This window comes from Capricornis sumatraensis, chromosome 17, assembly GCF_032405125.1.
Source record: "Capricornis sumatraensis isolate serow.1 chromosome 17, serow.2, whole genome shotgun sequence".
NCBI classification, from domain to species: Eukaryota; Metazoa; Chordata; class Mammalia; order Artiodactyla; family Bovidae; genus Capricornis; species Capricornis sumatraensis.
The window spans coordinates 72346415-72360356 of record NC_091085.1 but is presented as its reverse complement, the minus strand read 5'-3'; the positions used below and the strand labels follow the sequence as shown (position 1 = coordinate 72360356).

Here is a 13942-nt window from a genome sequence, read left to right as displayed (position 1 = left end):
ATGGGACACACGAGTGCCAGTTTGGAGTCAGGCCAACCTGGATTCAACAGGCATGAACTTGAGCAAACTCCGGGAGATAGTGAAGGACAGGGAAGCCTGGCCCATTGCAGTCCGTAGGGTTGCACAGTCAGACCTGACTCAGTGACTGAACAACAAGAATGGCGACCTGGATTCCAGCCCTGCCTCTGCCACTTAAAAGCTATGTGCCCTTGGGCAAGTAGCTTCACCTCTCTGAGCCTGGTTACTCCTGAAAAACAGATGTGATCATAATCCCTTGTGTCAAAGGGGCCTTACGAGGATTAAGTAAGAGAAACCTCCGGGCAGAGCCCCTGGCAGGAGCACCACAGTCCCCAACCTTCTGTCTGGAGCACATTCCTCCACAGTTGATGCCTGGGTCATAAAAAATAAATGTGCCGTGGGCCGAAGCCTGGCTGCTGACAGCCAGAAGCAAACTGCTGGGAGGCCAGGATTATTACTATTATTATGATGATGATGACTGCTGCTGCCGGTGCTTATTTTTTTAAAAATCAGCCTAGGTTGTGGAAAAATAAATTACAGAGAAGAAGAAAATAATATGAAAGCTTTGTGATTTCAAATGTGTCCTGGTGCCCCAGCAGATCTCAAACAAGTTCCATTTCAGAGCTGAGATGTGGTGGGCGGTGGTGGGGGCGGGGTGGGGTGGGTGGCACTGCATGGGGCCGGGAGGGGACGCTGGCAGTCTGTGAGCAGGAGCAGCCCCAGGGGGCCGCTCCCCCCGGGCCCTGCTCCAGCTGACAGCCCCCCATCTCACACGCTCACCCTGCACTCTACTGCCTGCCTGCCTCTCGCCCACCGTCACCTCTGCATCAGGGGCTCAGGAAGGCTGGCCTCCCTGCACCCGACTCACTTCTCTCTCTCAGTACAAGATCAGCTCATGCTCACCTCCTCCAGGCAGCCTTCTCTGATATGACTTCAGTCCTCCAGGACTGCCCGTGCAACATTCAGGACACGAGTTAAAAAGAAAAATCAATGTTTCTCTGAAACTCTAATTTACCTGGCCATCCTGTAGTGCTTCCAGCTTTTGTGAGTCATAACTGACAAATGAGCACGGTCTGTTTCCAGGTGTGCGATATGAGGGTGTGATGCATGTACAGGTTGTGAAGTCGTTGCCACAGTGAAGTTAACGCATGCCTCCACCACCTCACAGTCACCGTTTCTTGGCGTGCGGTGAGATCGCTGAAGATCTACCCTCCCAGGACATTTCCAGCGTACGGTGAGTACAGTGCTAATAACTACAATCACTGCCGTCCCACATCAGTTACAAGATGAATACGTGCAGGCATTCTGCATTTCTATTTGCTGACTCTGGTGACTTTAGGGGCTTCAGGGTGACGTAGCAGCTCTCACTTCTGGGGGCATTTCCTGAGCACCGAATTCCTTTACTGAGATGATATCTGGATGGCCCGATCCCAGAAAATGAGCCCAGGCTTGTATCAAAGACCAACGAGCTTCCAGATTCTATTTTTGCTCTTAGAGAACAAAGAAAACACTCTCTCCGTACCTGCCAGGTAGCAGGACGAGAACAAAGAACTACCCTACAAGTTCCCACAGATCAATTGGTCTAAAAAAACTACCCCCAGAAACAGAGAAAAAAGAAAACCACTTCAAACGCCTCCTTGATATGGGCTCACGCTGTGCCCATTCCTGTGTGCGCACTGTGAGCAAACAGGTCAGGCCGGGAGGATCACGGGGGCCTGGCTTGAGCCCTTTCCATCCTCAAAACCAAGAAAACAAACCACCACGCTCTTGCTGGTTCAAACGCATGCGATTGGCCCAAACTCATTAGAGGAAGCTGAGCACTGGGGCAGCCACGCACCCTCTGCCACCCAGGGTAGGATCTGAGCTCCCCGCGCCCCCCAACCAGGGGGAGGAGGGGCCTGAATGAAGAGCATACTGCAGGTCCCCTGGAGGCAGGGGCGGTGACAGCAAGGTGAGGCTGGGGGAGCCGCATCGCCCCACTCCATCTCACTCCACCCACTGTCGGACAGACTTGCTGACAGTGGTTCTCAAAGTGGGGTCCCTGGACCCCCAGCTTCAGCGTCACCTGGGGACTTGTGAGGAACACAGACTTTTAGGTCCCAGCCCAGGCCTACTTAGTAACTCTGCAGACAGAACCCAGCAGAGAGAGAGAGGGATAGAGAGAGCGCGCGCCTTACAGAAGTGTGACTGACAAAAACAAACCGCTCATCTTTAAGTACAACGTGATAAGCTTTGACACACGCACAAACGAAAGCATCGGTGCTAAAGAAAATGGACCCGCCCCTCAGCCCCAAAAGTTCCCTTTCATATGACCCCTTCTCCCCTCTCCTGCCCTCACCCAATCCCCAGGCAACCACTGACCTGCCTGCTGCCACGGCAGGTTCATCTGCACTTCCCAGAGTTTCACATAAATGAGATCATACAGCTGTACTCTTTCATCCGAGATGTTTCACTCAGCACAGTTAATTTTGATCAGTACTTCATTACTGAGGAGCATACTATCTTTATGGATATTCCTCAGTGAATTCACCCATTCACCTGTTAATAGACATTTCGGATAGTTTCTGGGTTTTGGCTATCACAAATAAAACTGCTAATGCACTCATGTGAGAAAGTGGGTGTGCACGTCCACTCTCCTGCATGAACGCCCATGAGTAGACTGGCACACCACGTGGGAGCTGGATGCTAAACTTCGTAGGAGATGGTCTGCCAAGTTGGCAAGAGGCCACCTTCCACTCCCACCTGCAAGCTCAGGAGAGCTGCAGTCACCCCAGACTCTCACCAGCACACGTTACGCTCCATCTTTTCAAGTGTAGGCACTCTATGTATCATGTAGTGGTATTTCATCGTGGTTTTAAATTTCTTTAATGACTAATGTATATTGTACATGCTTATCTGCCATCTATGTAGTCTTCTTTGGTAAAATTATGTTGAAAGTCTTCTGCCCATCTTTTTGGTCAGGTTGTTTTATTGATGAGTTCTGAGAGTCATTTATATATTCTGGATTCAGAGACTTCATCATATATGTGATCTGCAAGTGTTTCCTCCTAGTCTGTGGCTTGTATTTTCGTATTAACAGTGACACTCAAAGAGCAAAAGTTCTTAATTTCAACGTAGTGCAGTTCATCGACTTGTTCTCTTGGGGGCTGTACTTTTAACATCATACCTATGAAGTCTCCACTCAATGCAGTTACAGAAATTTTCCTCCTGTTTTCTAAATTTTACAGTTTTAAGTTTTACATTTGGGCTCAGCATCCACTTTGGTTAATTTTTCTATATGGTAGATTGCAATTCTGTTTTTTTGCATGAAGATGCCCAATTATTCCAGCACCCTTTGTTTCCCCAACATGTATATTTGGAAAAAAGCTTTGGAATAGAAATGATCACTCCCCTCCACCTGGTGAACTACTCATCCTTCAAAACACAGGTCAGATGTCCCTTTGGCTAAGAAGCCTTCCCTGACTGAGGCCAAGTAGCTTTCAACTATCCTCTGTTACAGGGAATCTCGTACAGACTCTAGAATATTCTTATCTCACATGACCATGACTGCATTAATTCCCAAGTTGCTCTCTCCTGACCGAGTGAAAACTCACAGATGAGGACCATAATCCCAGCATTTGGCACAGGCACGACGCAGGGAGTGACAGCAGGAGTGTGGGGGTGGGAGGTGACTCACAATCGTTTTTAAAATATAAAAACGTAAATAAAACAAGTGAATAATCTTCTTTCTTAAACAACTGAATACCACCTCTCCAGGCCCTGGTCATAGGCCCCATCTTCCAGGAAGCCATCTCTGACTGCCCCTTCCCACACTAAACAGTATTAACAGTATTTCCTAAGAGAACCACCTCTAACTGATGTAACCCAAGCCCAGGGCTAGGTGCTTTATGCACTTCCTTTCCTTTAATCCTCACAACAGGTCCATGAGGAGATACCACTTCCATCATCATTTACCAAAGAGGAGACAGATGTCCAGGGAGGCTAGGGCCCATGCCTGAGGTCATACATCCAGTAAGTGTCAGAGCTGGGGTTCGAATCTAGACAGCCTGTCCCAGAGCCCACACTCTTAGCTCTACACGGATCATCTCTTGGTTCCCATTATTTGGACAAGACTCATGTCCCCGACAAGCCCAGACCCCACAAAGGCAGTCCTGCCTCCCCCATGTGACCAGCCCTGGCCAACTCTGCACCCCAGTGGCAGAGGGACTCCTTGCTCAGGGGAACACAAGAGCACTCACACCCAGCGGGGCCTCCGCCTTACCTTGGGACGCAGGCCCATCACACCCAGGGGGGCCTCCGCCTTACCTTGGGCCATAGGCCCATGCCAAAGGAGTTGCTGTCTGCCATCTGGTGCAGGTACAGGTCTGTCCTGGAAACAGAAGGGACCAGAAGTGAGGAAGGACCTGCCCACACTGATGGTCTGGGAGAGTGTAGGCAGTCATCATGGCGTGGGGCTCCATACAATGCCCCAGGTGGCCCCAGAGCTAGCCTAGGGCCTGGGCCCCACTGCCCAGATATTCCTCACTTGCTGGCCTCACTGGGCCCTTCCTAAGGAAAGGCCTTCCAGAAGCTTCCTTACTCCTTAGTTACCCTGCTCTGAGAACTGAGAGCTTCCTCTCTCATCTCTCTGAAGGGTACAAGTGTCCCTCTGGCCTTATCAGGAGGCTCAGGACAGGTGGAGCTGCTCCCTCAAATCAGGGAGGAAGGCAGGAGACAAATAATGGGGACACAGAGGCAAACCTGGCCTGGGGTAAGCAACGCCTCAAGCCTCATGGGAGCTTTGCTCCTTCTCTCTACAGGCTCAGAGACAGGGAGCCACGTGCCCAAGGACGCCCAGGAGTCAGGGAGGGGCAGAGAGGACTCCCCGGGCCACGTCCCTCAGGAGGCCCTCCGAGACGAGGCTCCTGGCTTCTCACCTGGGGCCTCCTTGCCCTGAGATACTCAGGTGCAGCCAGGGCTCTCCCAGAGCTGAGGAGCCTCTGCAAGGTTTGGGGTCTGCTATTCCTCACCCACCTCCCATGGTTCTGTCAGAGCCTGGACCGAAATACCAGCACCAGAGTAGACATCCTGCACACCCCAGCATGGATAAAGAGGCGCACGTGAGTTATCTCACTTAATCCTACAAGGTGCTGCTTCCACTTTACAGAGGAAGAAACCACGGTTCAGAGCAGATGGCACCTGACCAGGTTCCCCAGGCCAGGAGCAGTCCCAGGCAGCTGGGATCAGAGGCCAGGTTCCTTACCACTGGGCTCCGCTCAGCTCTGGGCAGAGCTGGGGCTGGGCTGGAAGAGCCAACACCCTCTGTCTCACTGGCCCCACCCAGCCCAGTTGCTCACCTGAGATCCAGGTCCAACCCAGCTAGCATCTGGGAGAAAACCTCAAAATTGCCTTCCCCTTCCGGCTGCCGGGCCACGCGGCTCTTCTCCAAAAGCATCGTCTGCCAAGGAGAGGACAGACACCTGGTCACCACGGGGCCACTAAGCTGCCCCACCCAGAACCACTCAACTGTTTGAGGCAACATTTCAGGCCCCAACTTGACTGGACACCTCCGAATCGGAACATCAGGGCCTTGGTCTTATTGATTCAGATTCCACGTAGGGAATTAACAAATGCTCTTTGATTAAGGAACTCATTCTGATTAAGGAATCCAAAGGTAATCACAATTAACATACATAAGAGCCACTCTCCAACATACTCTTATGTAATGGAAGCCTGTAATAACTCGACCAAAATGGTGATGAATGCGAGAATTTCAGGGCCAGTTCAGAAAGGGGATTTATTTGGCACCAGCGAGTCTGGATATTATCCCAGTTCCACATACAAACAACCCTTCTAATAACCTAATCCTATTTTCTGTTCAAATAGAATGTTTGCAGGGAGGAAGGGGAGGGGGCAGGCGATTTTGGAGATGGGAACAAACAGGCCATGTGCTCGTCACACACGAGCTGCTGCGGAAGGCTGGAGAGAGTCTGTTTAATTTCACTTTTAAGACCCAACTAATGAGTGGCTGAATTATGTATTTACTCATGAATATTTCATCCCCGTGATACTCCAAGATGCAGACAGGCCAGTTTGCTCCGGGACGGGATATGGGGGCACTGAACGAGGTGGGGAGGAGCTGGCCACGGCCTGGGGAGCGATGACCATTTAGACACATTCCAGGGTCCCAGCTGGAGGCATGGGGCCTGCTGAGTGGGGCTGGGGACCCTGCAGCTCTGGAGACTCCCTCCCTCTCCCACCCAGAGGCCTCACCTGGAGCTGGGCAGCCGTGACTCGGCCTGTGGCGTTAAAGTCCAGGGACATCACCATGGCGAACCGGGTGGCACTGCGGCTGTGGCCGGTGGACACGGAGCCAAAGGCCCGGAGGACAGTGAAGGCCGCTCGAATCTTCTCCACTGCAGGGACATGGGTGGGGCATTACCCATGGCCCAGGCGCTGCCACCCCCGCCTCTCACAGGACCCCATTCTGGCCTCAGGCCCCAGTGGGACCGCTGCCACCTCCCCAGATCAGCCCTAAACCACGCCCACTTCACTGTGGGGCTGGCCCTGCGCTGGGAGCAGAAGTGCAGGGGAGCGAGGCTGAGTCAAGACAGGGAGATGCACAGACCCCGGACTGGTGCCATCTGAGCGACAAGGGCTGTCCCGGGCCTCCTGGACCTGGTGGAGTTTAGGAGGAGGCCAGGGCACTCAGCAGGTTTGAAAAGCCCTGCAGTCTTCCCATAGCTATTTCCTAAGTTCCTCTCTGTGCCAGGTGCTGTGCCAGGCGCCTGGATACACCCTAGCCTGACTCCCACCCTCCAACCCACACACACTTTCAGCAGACCTGCATTCTGCAAGGGCCAAGACTGGTGCCTCTCCTGGCTGGATGCCCAGCTTCTGACCTGCGCCAGATGCAGAGCAGGTGCTCGATAGAGCCCTGGCACAGTCCCGGGAAGAAGCAGGATAACACCACGGTTAGGCAGGTGTGCCTAAGGGGTCTCCCTGGTTTGGAGCAAATTAACCTTCCTGTGTCTCAGACACCCCATCTATAAGATGGTAAGTGCCTCCCTTCCTCATGCGGTTGTCATGAAGACTAAAAGATTTAATAATGTAAAGTGCTTAGAACAGGCTCCAAAGGGGGTGCTGTTAGTATTATGTTTGCTATTATACTAAGAAAAGCAGTATTGCTTAGGCCATATATTCTCAGCAGGGTGAATACTGCCCTCAAGAGGGCAGAAACTGATTCTTGAAAGGTGCGGAAGTTTTCCTTTCTTACGTATAGAGCACAGATACACACACACACACACACACACACACACACACACACACACACACACACACAGAGACCTAACTGCATAAACAGATACATGGTGAACCTCCAGCATTAAACTTTCATGGTGGGAGGTGATTAGCAGAAGTAACATCTAAAAAGCCCTCAAAGGGGCAATAGTAGGTTGAGAACTCTGGCCCAGGGGTAACAGCTCTGGAGCCAGCCTGCCTGGCTTTGAATACTGGCACTAGGGTGTATGAGCCACGTGGTCTAGGCAAGCTGGTTAACCTCTCTGCATTTTACTGGACTCCTTTATAAAATTCAAATAATAATGATATCTCCTTTATAGGGCTGTTTTAAATAATGAATAAGTTAACCTGTTTGGAATGGAGTCTGGCTCATGAGTCCTCAGCAAGCACTCACTACGATCACTACCAATACTGAATTATTATTATCGACTGACACTCTCTCTGTAAGGCCCAGCTCACACATCATTTCCTCAAGACAGCCCCCCGTCCCCCGCCGTGACCCCTCCTTCTCCCCCCCAACGCTGCTCCACCACCTCGTGGCACAGGGCACTGGAATCAGGCACAGACGTGCTGCTGAGCCTCCCTTCTGGCCATCGGCTCCTCCTGCGCACAGGCCCTGCCCCGTCTTTACTCGCCAGGTCCTCTGCAGAGTCCAGCAGGCTGTGCACTGCACGGGGACCCCACGTCAGAGGGTACAGCATTTGTATCACACACTCATAGGCTTGCACAGTTATCAGGATGCTGGCCCAGGACGTGGCAGTCGAGTGCTTGATTCCAACAATGACCGGGCGTTGATGACTGAGCTGCAGATGGCAGTGGGTACCTGGCGGAAGGTCTAGCTTCTAATTCACACAGAAGCACCTTAGCAGACCAGGGGTGGCCCTGCCTGGAAGCCAGCACCCAGCGGAGGCTGGCTGACTGGATGTAAGAAAGGGCCACCCAGCGCCTCCTCCAACTCTCCCTTCCCTCTTCCTACGGCCCGCCCACGTCCTGGCTGCATGTCACCTGGTGACCGCTATACCTGAGACACTGCCATCCACGCTGCCCGCCATCCCCACCAGGTGCTCCAGGACCTGCTCGCAGCAGGTGGTCTTGCCAGCACCGCTCCGGCCCAGGGTCACGATGCTCTGGTCTCTCCGCTGGCTCAGCAGAGCCCAGTATGCCTGCTGGGCCAGGGAGCTGACGTGGGCAGGCAGGCCGTCCCGGCGGTTCCTGGGCACCTGCGGGAAGATCACAGGCATCAGCCTTCCCACCAAGCCAGAGCCCAGGAAGCACTCCACGACCAGCATTGAGCCCAGATCCGCGTTCCTGCTCCCGTCCCACTCCAGACTTAACAGAGAAGCTGTGCGTTTTACGGGGGCGAGTCCAGTGTGAAGGTCGAGCCCCACCACTGGTTCCCTGTGAGTCCATGCATAGTCTCAGACCTGAACTGAGCCTGGGCCTGCTCTTCAACTAATGAGAGGCCTAAACTAGAGCTGAACTAGAGCTGCGGTAGCTCGTGGGGTTCATCTCGCTTGCTGCTATGCAAATCACTGGATTGTACCTGCCTGAACAAAGCAGCTGGATAAATGGCCCGACTGATTAGTGATGCCTGCCATGGAAACAGAATGGGGTCTGGGGAGATGGTGGTGCATGTCCTAAGTATTTGCCATAACAGATTTCGATGATAACTGAAGCTGCTTCCACTTCTTCATTCATCCATCCACTCATTCTTCACTCAAAAACAAAACGTTCATTGAATGTCTACTATATAGCAGGCACTGGGGACACAACATTCCTCAAAACAAATGAAGGAAATCTTTGTCCACCGTGGGGCTTCCTGATGGCACCAGTGGTAAAGAATCTATCTACCAATGCAGGAGATGCAAGAGATGTGGGTACAATCCCTGGGTCGGGAAGATTGCCTGGAGAAAGAAACAGCAATCCACTTCAGTGGAGAATTCCATAGACAGAGGAGCCTGGTGGGCTGCAGTCCATGGGGTCACAGAGAGTCAGACACAACTGGGCCACTGAGTATACACACACACTGCCAAATATGAGAAGATACCATTATACACCTGTTAAAATAGCTAAAAACAGGTTTTAAACTTTTTTTTTGACACTCGCTACCAAGTTCTGGTGAAGAGGCAGGACAACTGGAGCTCCCCACAATGCCGGTGGGAAAGCTCCATGATAAGGCCTACCTGGAGAACAGCTTCGCGACTTCTTCCCCAGTGAGATGTGCACCACACAGCAGGGCAAGCCCCATGCCTGGGGATTTGCCCACAGCAAATGAACACCCATTGTCACCAAAAGCCCTCTCTCTGTCACCGACTACACTGACTGTATTCAAAATCACACACACACACAAAACCTGGAAACAATGCAAATGTCCTCCAACTAAAGAGCCCATAAGGCAACCGATCACCCTAGTTTTAGTCTCAAAAGTCCCATGTCCCAGGAAAACCACTCCAGCCCAGGGAAACTGGGACAGCGGGTTCCCCTCTGAATGGATAAACAAAGCTATACAATAGAATAAAAGGACCAACAGCTCAGAGCTGCAACAATATGAGTGAATTTCAAATGTGGGCATTGTGTGCATTGTGCTAAGTGGAAGAAGCCAATTCGAAAGGTTACATGCTGTACGAGTCCATTTAGACGACTTTTCAGAAAAGGCAAAACTAGGGAAAAGGGACAAAGGAACAGATCACAGTGGCGGCCGAGGGCAGGGCACGGGGGAGGGGATAGCCACAAGGGTGTAGAAAACTTCTAGGGGTGTCAGAACTTCCTATAATTGATGGGTGGAGGCAATTACACAATTGTGTTTGTCAAAAACCTACAGAACTAAACGTTAAAAGAGGTGACTTTAACTGTATGTAAATTATACCTTTACAAACACACTTTCATATATAAAAAAGCCCTGCCTATAGAACTTGCTTTCATTTGGGAGAAGACAGGTGATAAACAAACCAACTAATTAAATTATACTGAACGGGAGTTATTTTAAAGCCATGAGCCTGGATGAGATCACCAAGGAAATGGGCCTTTAAAGAGGGAGAGAGAAGAGGTGTGGGGAGGGAGCTGACCTGAAGAGATCAGGGACCAGCTAAGGAGGCTGAGGGCGAAGGCAATGGCACCCCACTCCAGTCCTCTTGCCTGAAAAATCCCATGGACGGAGGAGCCTGGTAGGCTGTAGTCCATGGGGTAGTGAAGAGTCAGACACGACTGAAGGACTTCACTTTCCCTTTTCACTTTCATGCACTGGAGAAGGGAATGGCAACCCACTCCAGTATTCTTGCCTGGAGAATCCCAGGGACGGTGGAGCCTGGTGGGCTGCCGTCTATGGGGGTGCACAGAGTCGGACAAGACTGAAGCGACTTAGCAGCAGTAGCAGCAAGGAGGCTGAGAGGGAGGGCCGGTGGACGAGAGGAAAACCAGGAGAGCAGAGTCTGGGAGCTAAGGAAAGGAGTGGCGGCAGGAGGAGGGGGGACCAGCCCCTGAACTGCACTGAGGGTCAGGTCAGGGGACACCAGGGAACTGACCACGGAGCAGCATGGAGATCACTGGTGACCTTGAGAAACGTCTGCTTAGCATGGTTTTCAGGGAGAATGGAAGATGGAAGCAGAGATAGCAAGGGCAGTGAAAAGGCATCGAAGGGAGCAGGGGACCAGGCCTGGCCAGAAGAAGCACTGGAGGCCCAGGATGCTAACTGGGTGACCAGTGGACCAGTAAGCCCCCACCCACCCTCCCCAGTGGCCTGGCAGGACCAGGGGCACAAACCCCAGTGGGGCAGCCCTCCCCCAAACCTGGGCCCCCAGTGCATTGACCCCCAGGAACAGTGATGAGCCCCATTCTGACACAAAGCAAAAGGCTCAGCAGGACCCCAAAGATGGCAAAGGAAGAAAAGCCCCTCACGCTGGCTGGGCATGGCCTGAGGGCACAGGCAGGCAAAGGGCCTCAGGGTCTGAGCCCCAAGCCACCTCCCACCATGGAAACATCGAGGCCCAGGCTGTCCCAACCGCCAGCCTTCTCAGGCCTGCAGGGGAGAAGGGAGGATCCTGCAGACACACATGTACCCTTACATGCTTGCACACAGGCATGGGCAAGGGCACACATACCCAACAGCAGCAGAGGCCTCTGTACACAGGTGTGCCCATCTACACCCCACAGTCACAGCAACTCACTCCAACAGAGGCCTGCACCCCCCACGCATACACCCAGCTCCCAGCCACTGGGTGGGCCCAGACCTCCAGCGAGAAAGGCCCCTAGCCCTGCCCAGACCCCACCCAGCCCATCTTCAAGGTGGCCCCAGTCCCCTCCTGCGGGTCTCTGCTGCCACCTGGTGGCCACTTGAGGAACCAGACGAGACCCAGCCAAGGAGCAGAAGGTGTGGGAGGCAGGGTGACTTGAGCGGGGCCCAGGCCCAGCCCAGCAGTCACAGGGGCTTAGCTGGGGCTCACAGGACTCAAGTTCCTCCTACCAGGGTGGGTCCTAATGCCTGCATTATGAGGCTCTTTGACCCAGCCAGAGTAAAGGATGCCACAATCCAGGACAGCTGAGAACTGAGAGAACCGAACTTGCAGAGGAGGGACCTGAAACAGACACCTCTCCTGGGGGTTTCTACGGAGCCGGAGCTCAGCTTCTCAGAAGGCTTGGAGCATGGCCTGCCGAGCAAGGGAGAGCGGGTGCATGCATGGCCCTTGGCCAGAACAGCCAGGTCGGGGAGGGGCTGGGAGGGTGACCTAGAGGGGGCGCGAAGGGAGTCCTAGAGAAGAGAAGCCTTGGGGAGAGGGTTCAGGCTACTGCCCGCTCTTTAATGGACTCAGCATCATTCAGAGGCTACAGATGGCTTTGTCCTGTGGGACTCCGAGGGCAAGATGCAGCTTCTCATCCCCAGTTGACAGATAAGAGATGTCATGACCTTTCCAAAGCACTGAGGTGCATTAGCAGGAATCCTAGAGGCCTAACCCCCACGGGCCAACAAGCCCTCCGAATGGAGCCCAGATGAGATTCTGACCTCCAGTGGATCTCTGCCACCACTTCTGCCCACCTCTCACCTCCACCCCACGGCCAAGAGGATCCTTTCCTAGCATAAGTCACACTACATGTCACTGTTCTGCTGAAAATCTCCACCAGGCTCAGAGCAGGAGCAGAGTCACTTCGACCCCATGTGAGACCTGGCACCAGCCGTTCCGACCTCCTATAATCTCCTCCACGCACTTCTCTTCGTCACGATGGACCTGTCTTCCCCACGAGGCCAAGCTCCACAAAGGCGGGTTGCTCTGCCCGCCTTCGCACACGGGACCCTCCATCAGTATCTCAGACAGGAGCAACCAGGTGAACTGAGGGTGAAGTGAAGTGCAAGTGCAAGTCCCTCAGTCGTGTCCGACTCTGTGAACCTGCAGACTACACAGCCCACGGAATTCTCCAGGCCAGAATGCTGAGGGGATGGGGCGCAAATGACGGGGTTGCAGCTGCAGGCCCCTCCACAAGGTGGCGCCGAGAGTCCTCTCGCTATGACTGGGGTCTCGACAAGGAACAGACCGTTTCTACACTCCACAGGGTGTAGAAACGAATACAAGCAGAACGGAGGCTTGAGTTTCCCAGTTCATGCGGTGTCTGGGACTCCCGAGGGTCCGGCCTGGGCTTCAGAGCACAGAGGGCCCAGTCACGTGGGTTCCACCCCAGCTCCTCCAGCTCCAAGCCTGAGTCTGGAGCTGGCCCAGCTTCCTATCCGTGGAAAGGACTAGTCTTGGCCCCCGTCCTCTCGTGGCCCTGAGGACTGGCTGAGATGACATGCAAAGCTGCCCGAAGCAGAGTCTGACAGGCCCGACACCATCCAGTACACTCTCTCCCGCTGTTACTGTCTCTCGCGCTCCTGTTGCTGTTTGTATCCGTTCTCTTCCCCTCTAAGGAGGGGGGACCATGTGGTCCCCAAGGCTCCCCGATGCTCTGACGCCCCGGCAGCCACGTCTGCAGGATACTGCTCAGACAGGCTTGCAGGGGCTCTGGGGGCTCTGCTCTCGAGATGCAGAAGGACCTTGGCCCCGCCCCACCCCACCCCACCCCTGGGGCCCCCTCACCTTGCCGGCAGAGGGCGCCATGAGCCCTTGGGGCTGGAGGAAGATCAGGTCGGGCCCGGCGTGGGTGTGAGGTAGCTGAGCCTGGTAGCGGTGTAGAAGCGTGTTCAGGACACTGGACTCATTGACACTGACCAGGCAGGCCAGGTCCTCAGCCTGGTCCAGCTCCGGGGGGTTGGCCTGCAAACCATCACACAGAGTGTCCTCTGGCCTCCTGGGCCCCCACACCACCACAACCACCACCACCCCTGACCGCATGCATGCCCGGGTGACCCGATTCCTGCGCAGCGGTGTGCTGAGGACTCCGCAGAGAGCAACAAAACCTACAGACGAAACAGCAGCACCGCTTCTCCTGCGCTCTGTGCAACTGGCAGCCGCCCCTCCCCACACTGGGCCTGCCTCCCTGCACTCAGGGCACCAGGAGGGGAGACGCTCTGAGGACACGCAGCAAGATTCACGTGCCTTCTGTCTCTCAGACACAGAAAGGCGGGTGGGCCCGGAGGACGTGTCCTCTGCTGCTTCCTTCCCTTCTGCGTCGTCAGGGAGCTCTGCATGTGCTCGAGGATGCTTAGGACAAAGGCCAATGC

The 13942-nt window shown here is 54.0% G+C and overlaps 1 protein-coding gene across 1 annotated transcript in view; it reads right to left on the bottom strand.

Annotated features, from left to right (window-relative positions):
• The window catches only part of MYO18B (myosin XVIIIB), a 227280-nt gene that overhangs the window by 203174 nt on the left and 10164 nt on the right, over positions 1–13942 (bottom strand). Inside the window, exons 6-10 of the mRNA XM_068989910.1 lie at positions 13359–13535; positions 8318–8516; positions 6271–6413; positions 5355–5455; positions 4324–4387 (exon numbers count right to left, since the gene is read on the bottom strand). Coding sequence (XP_068846011.1) covers positions 4324–4387; positions 5355–5455; positions 6271–6413; positions 8318–8516; positions 13359–13535 — 684 coding nt within the window. The remainder of the gene's footprint in view (positions 1–4323; positions 4388–5354; positions 5456–6270; positions 6414–8317; positions 8517–13358; positions 13536–13942) is intronic.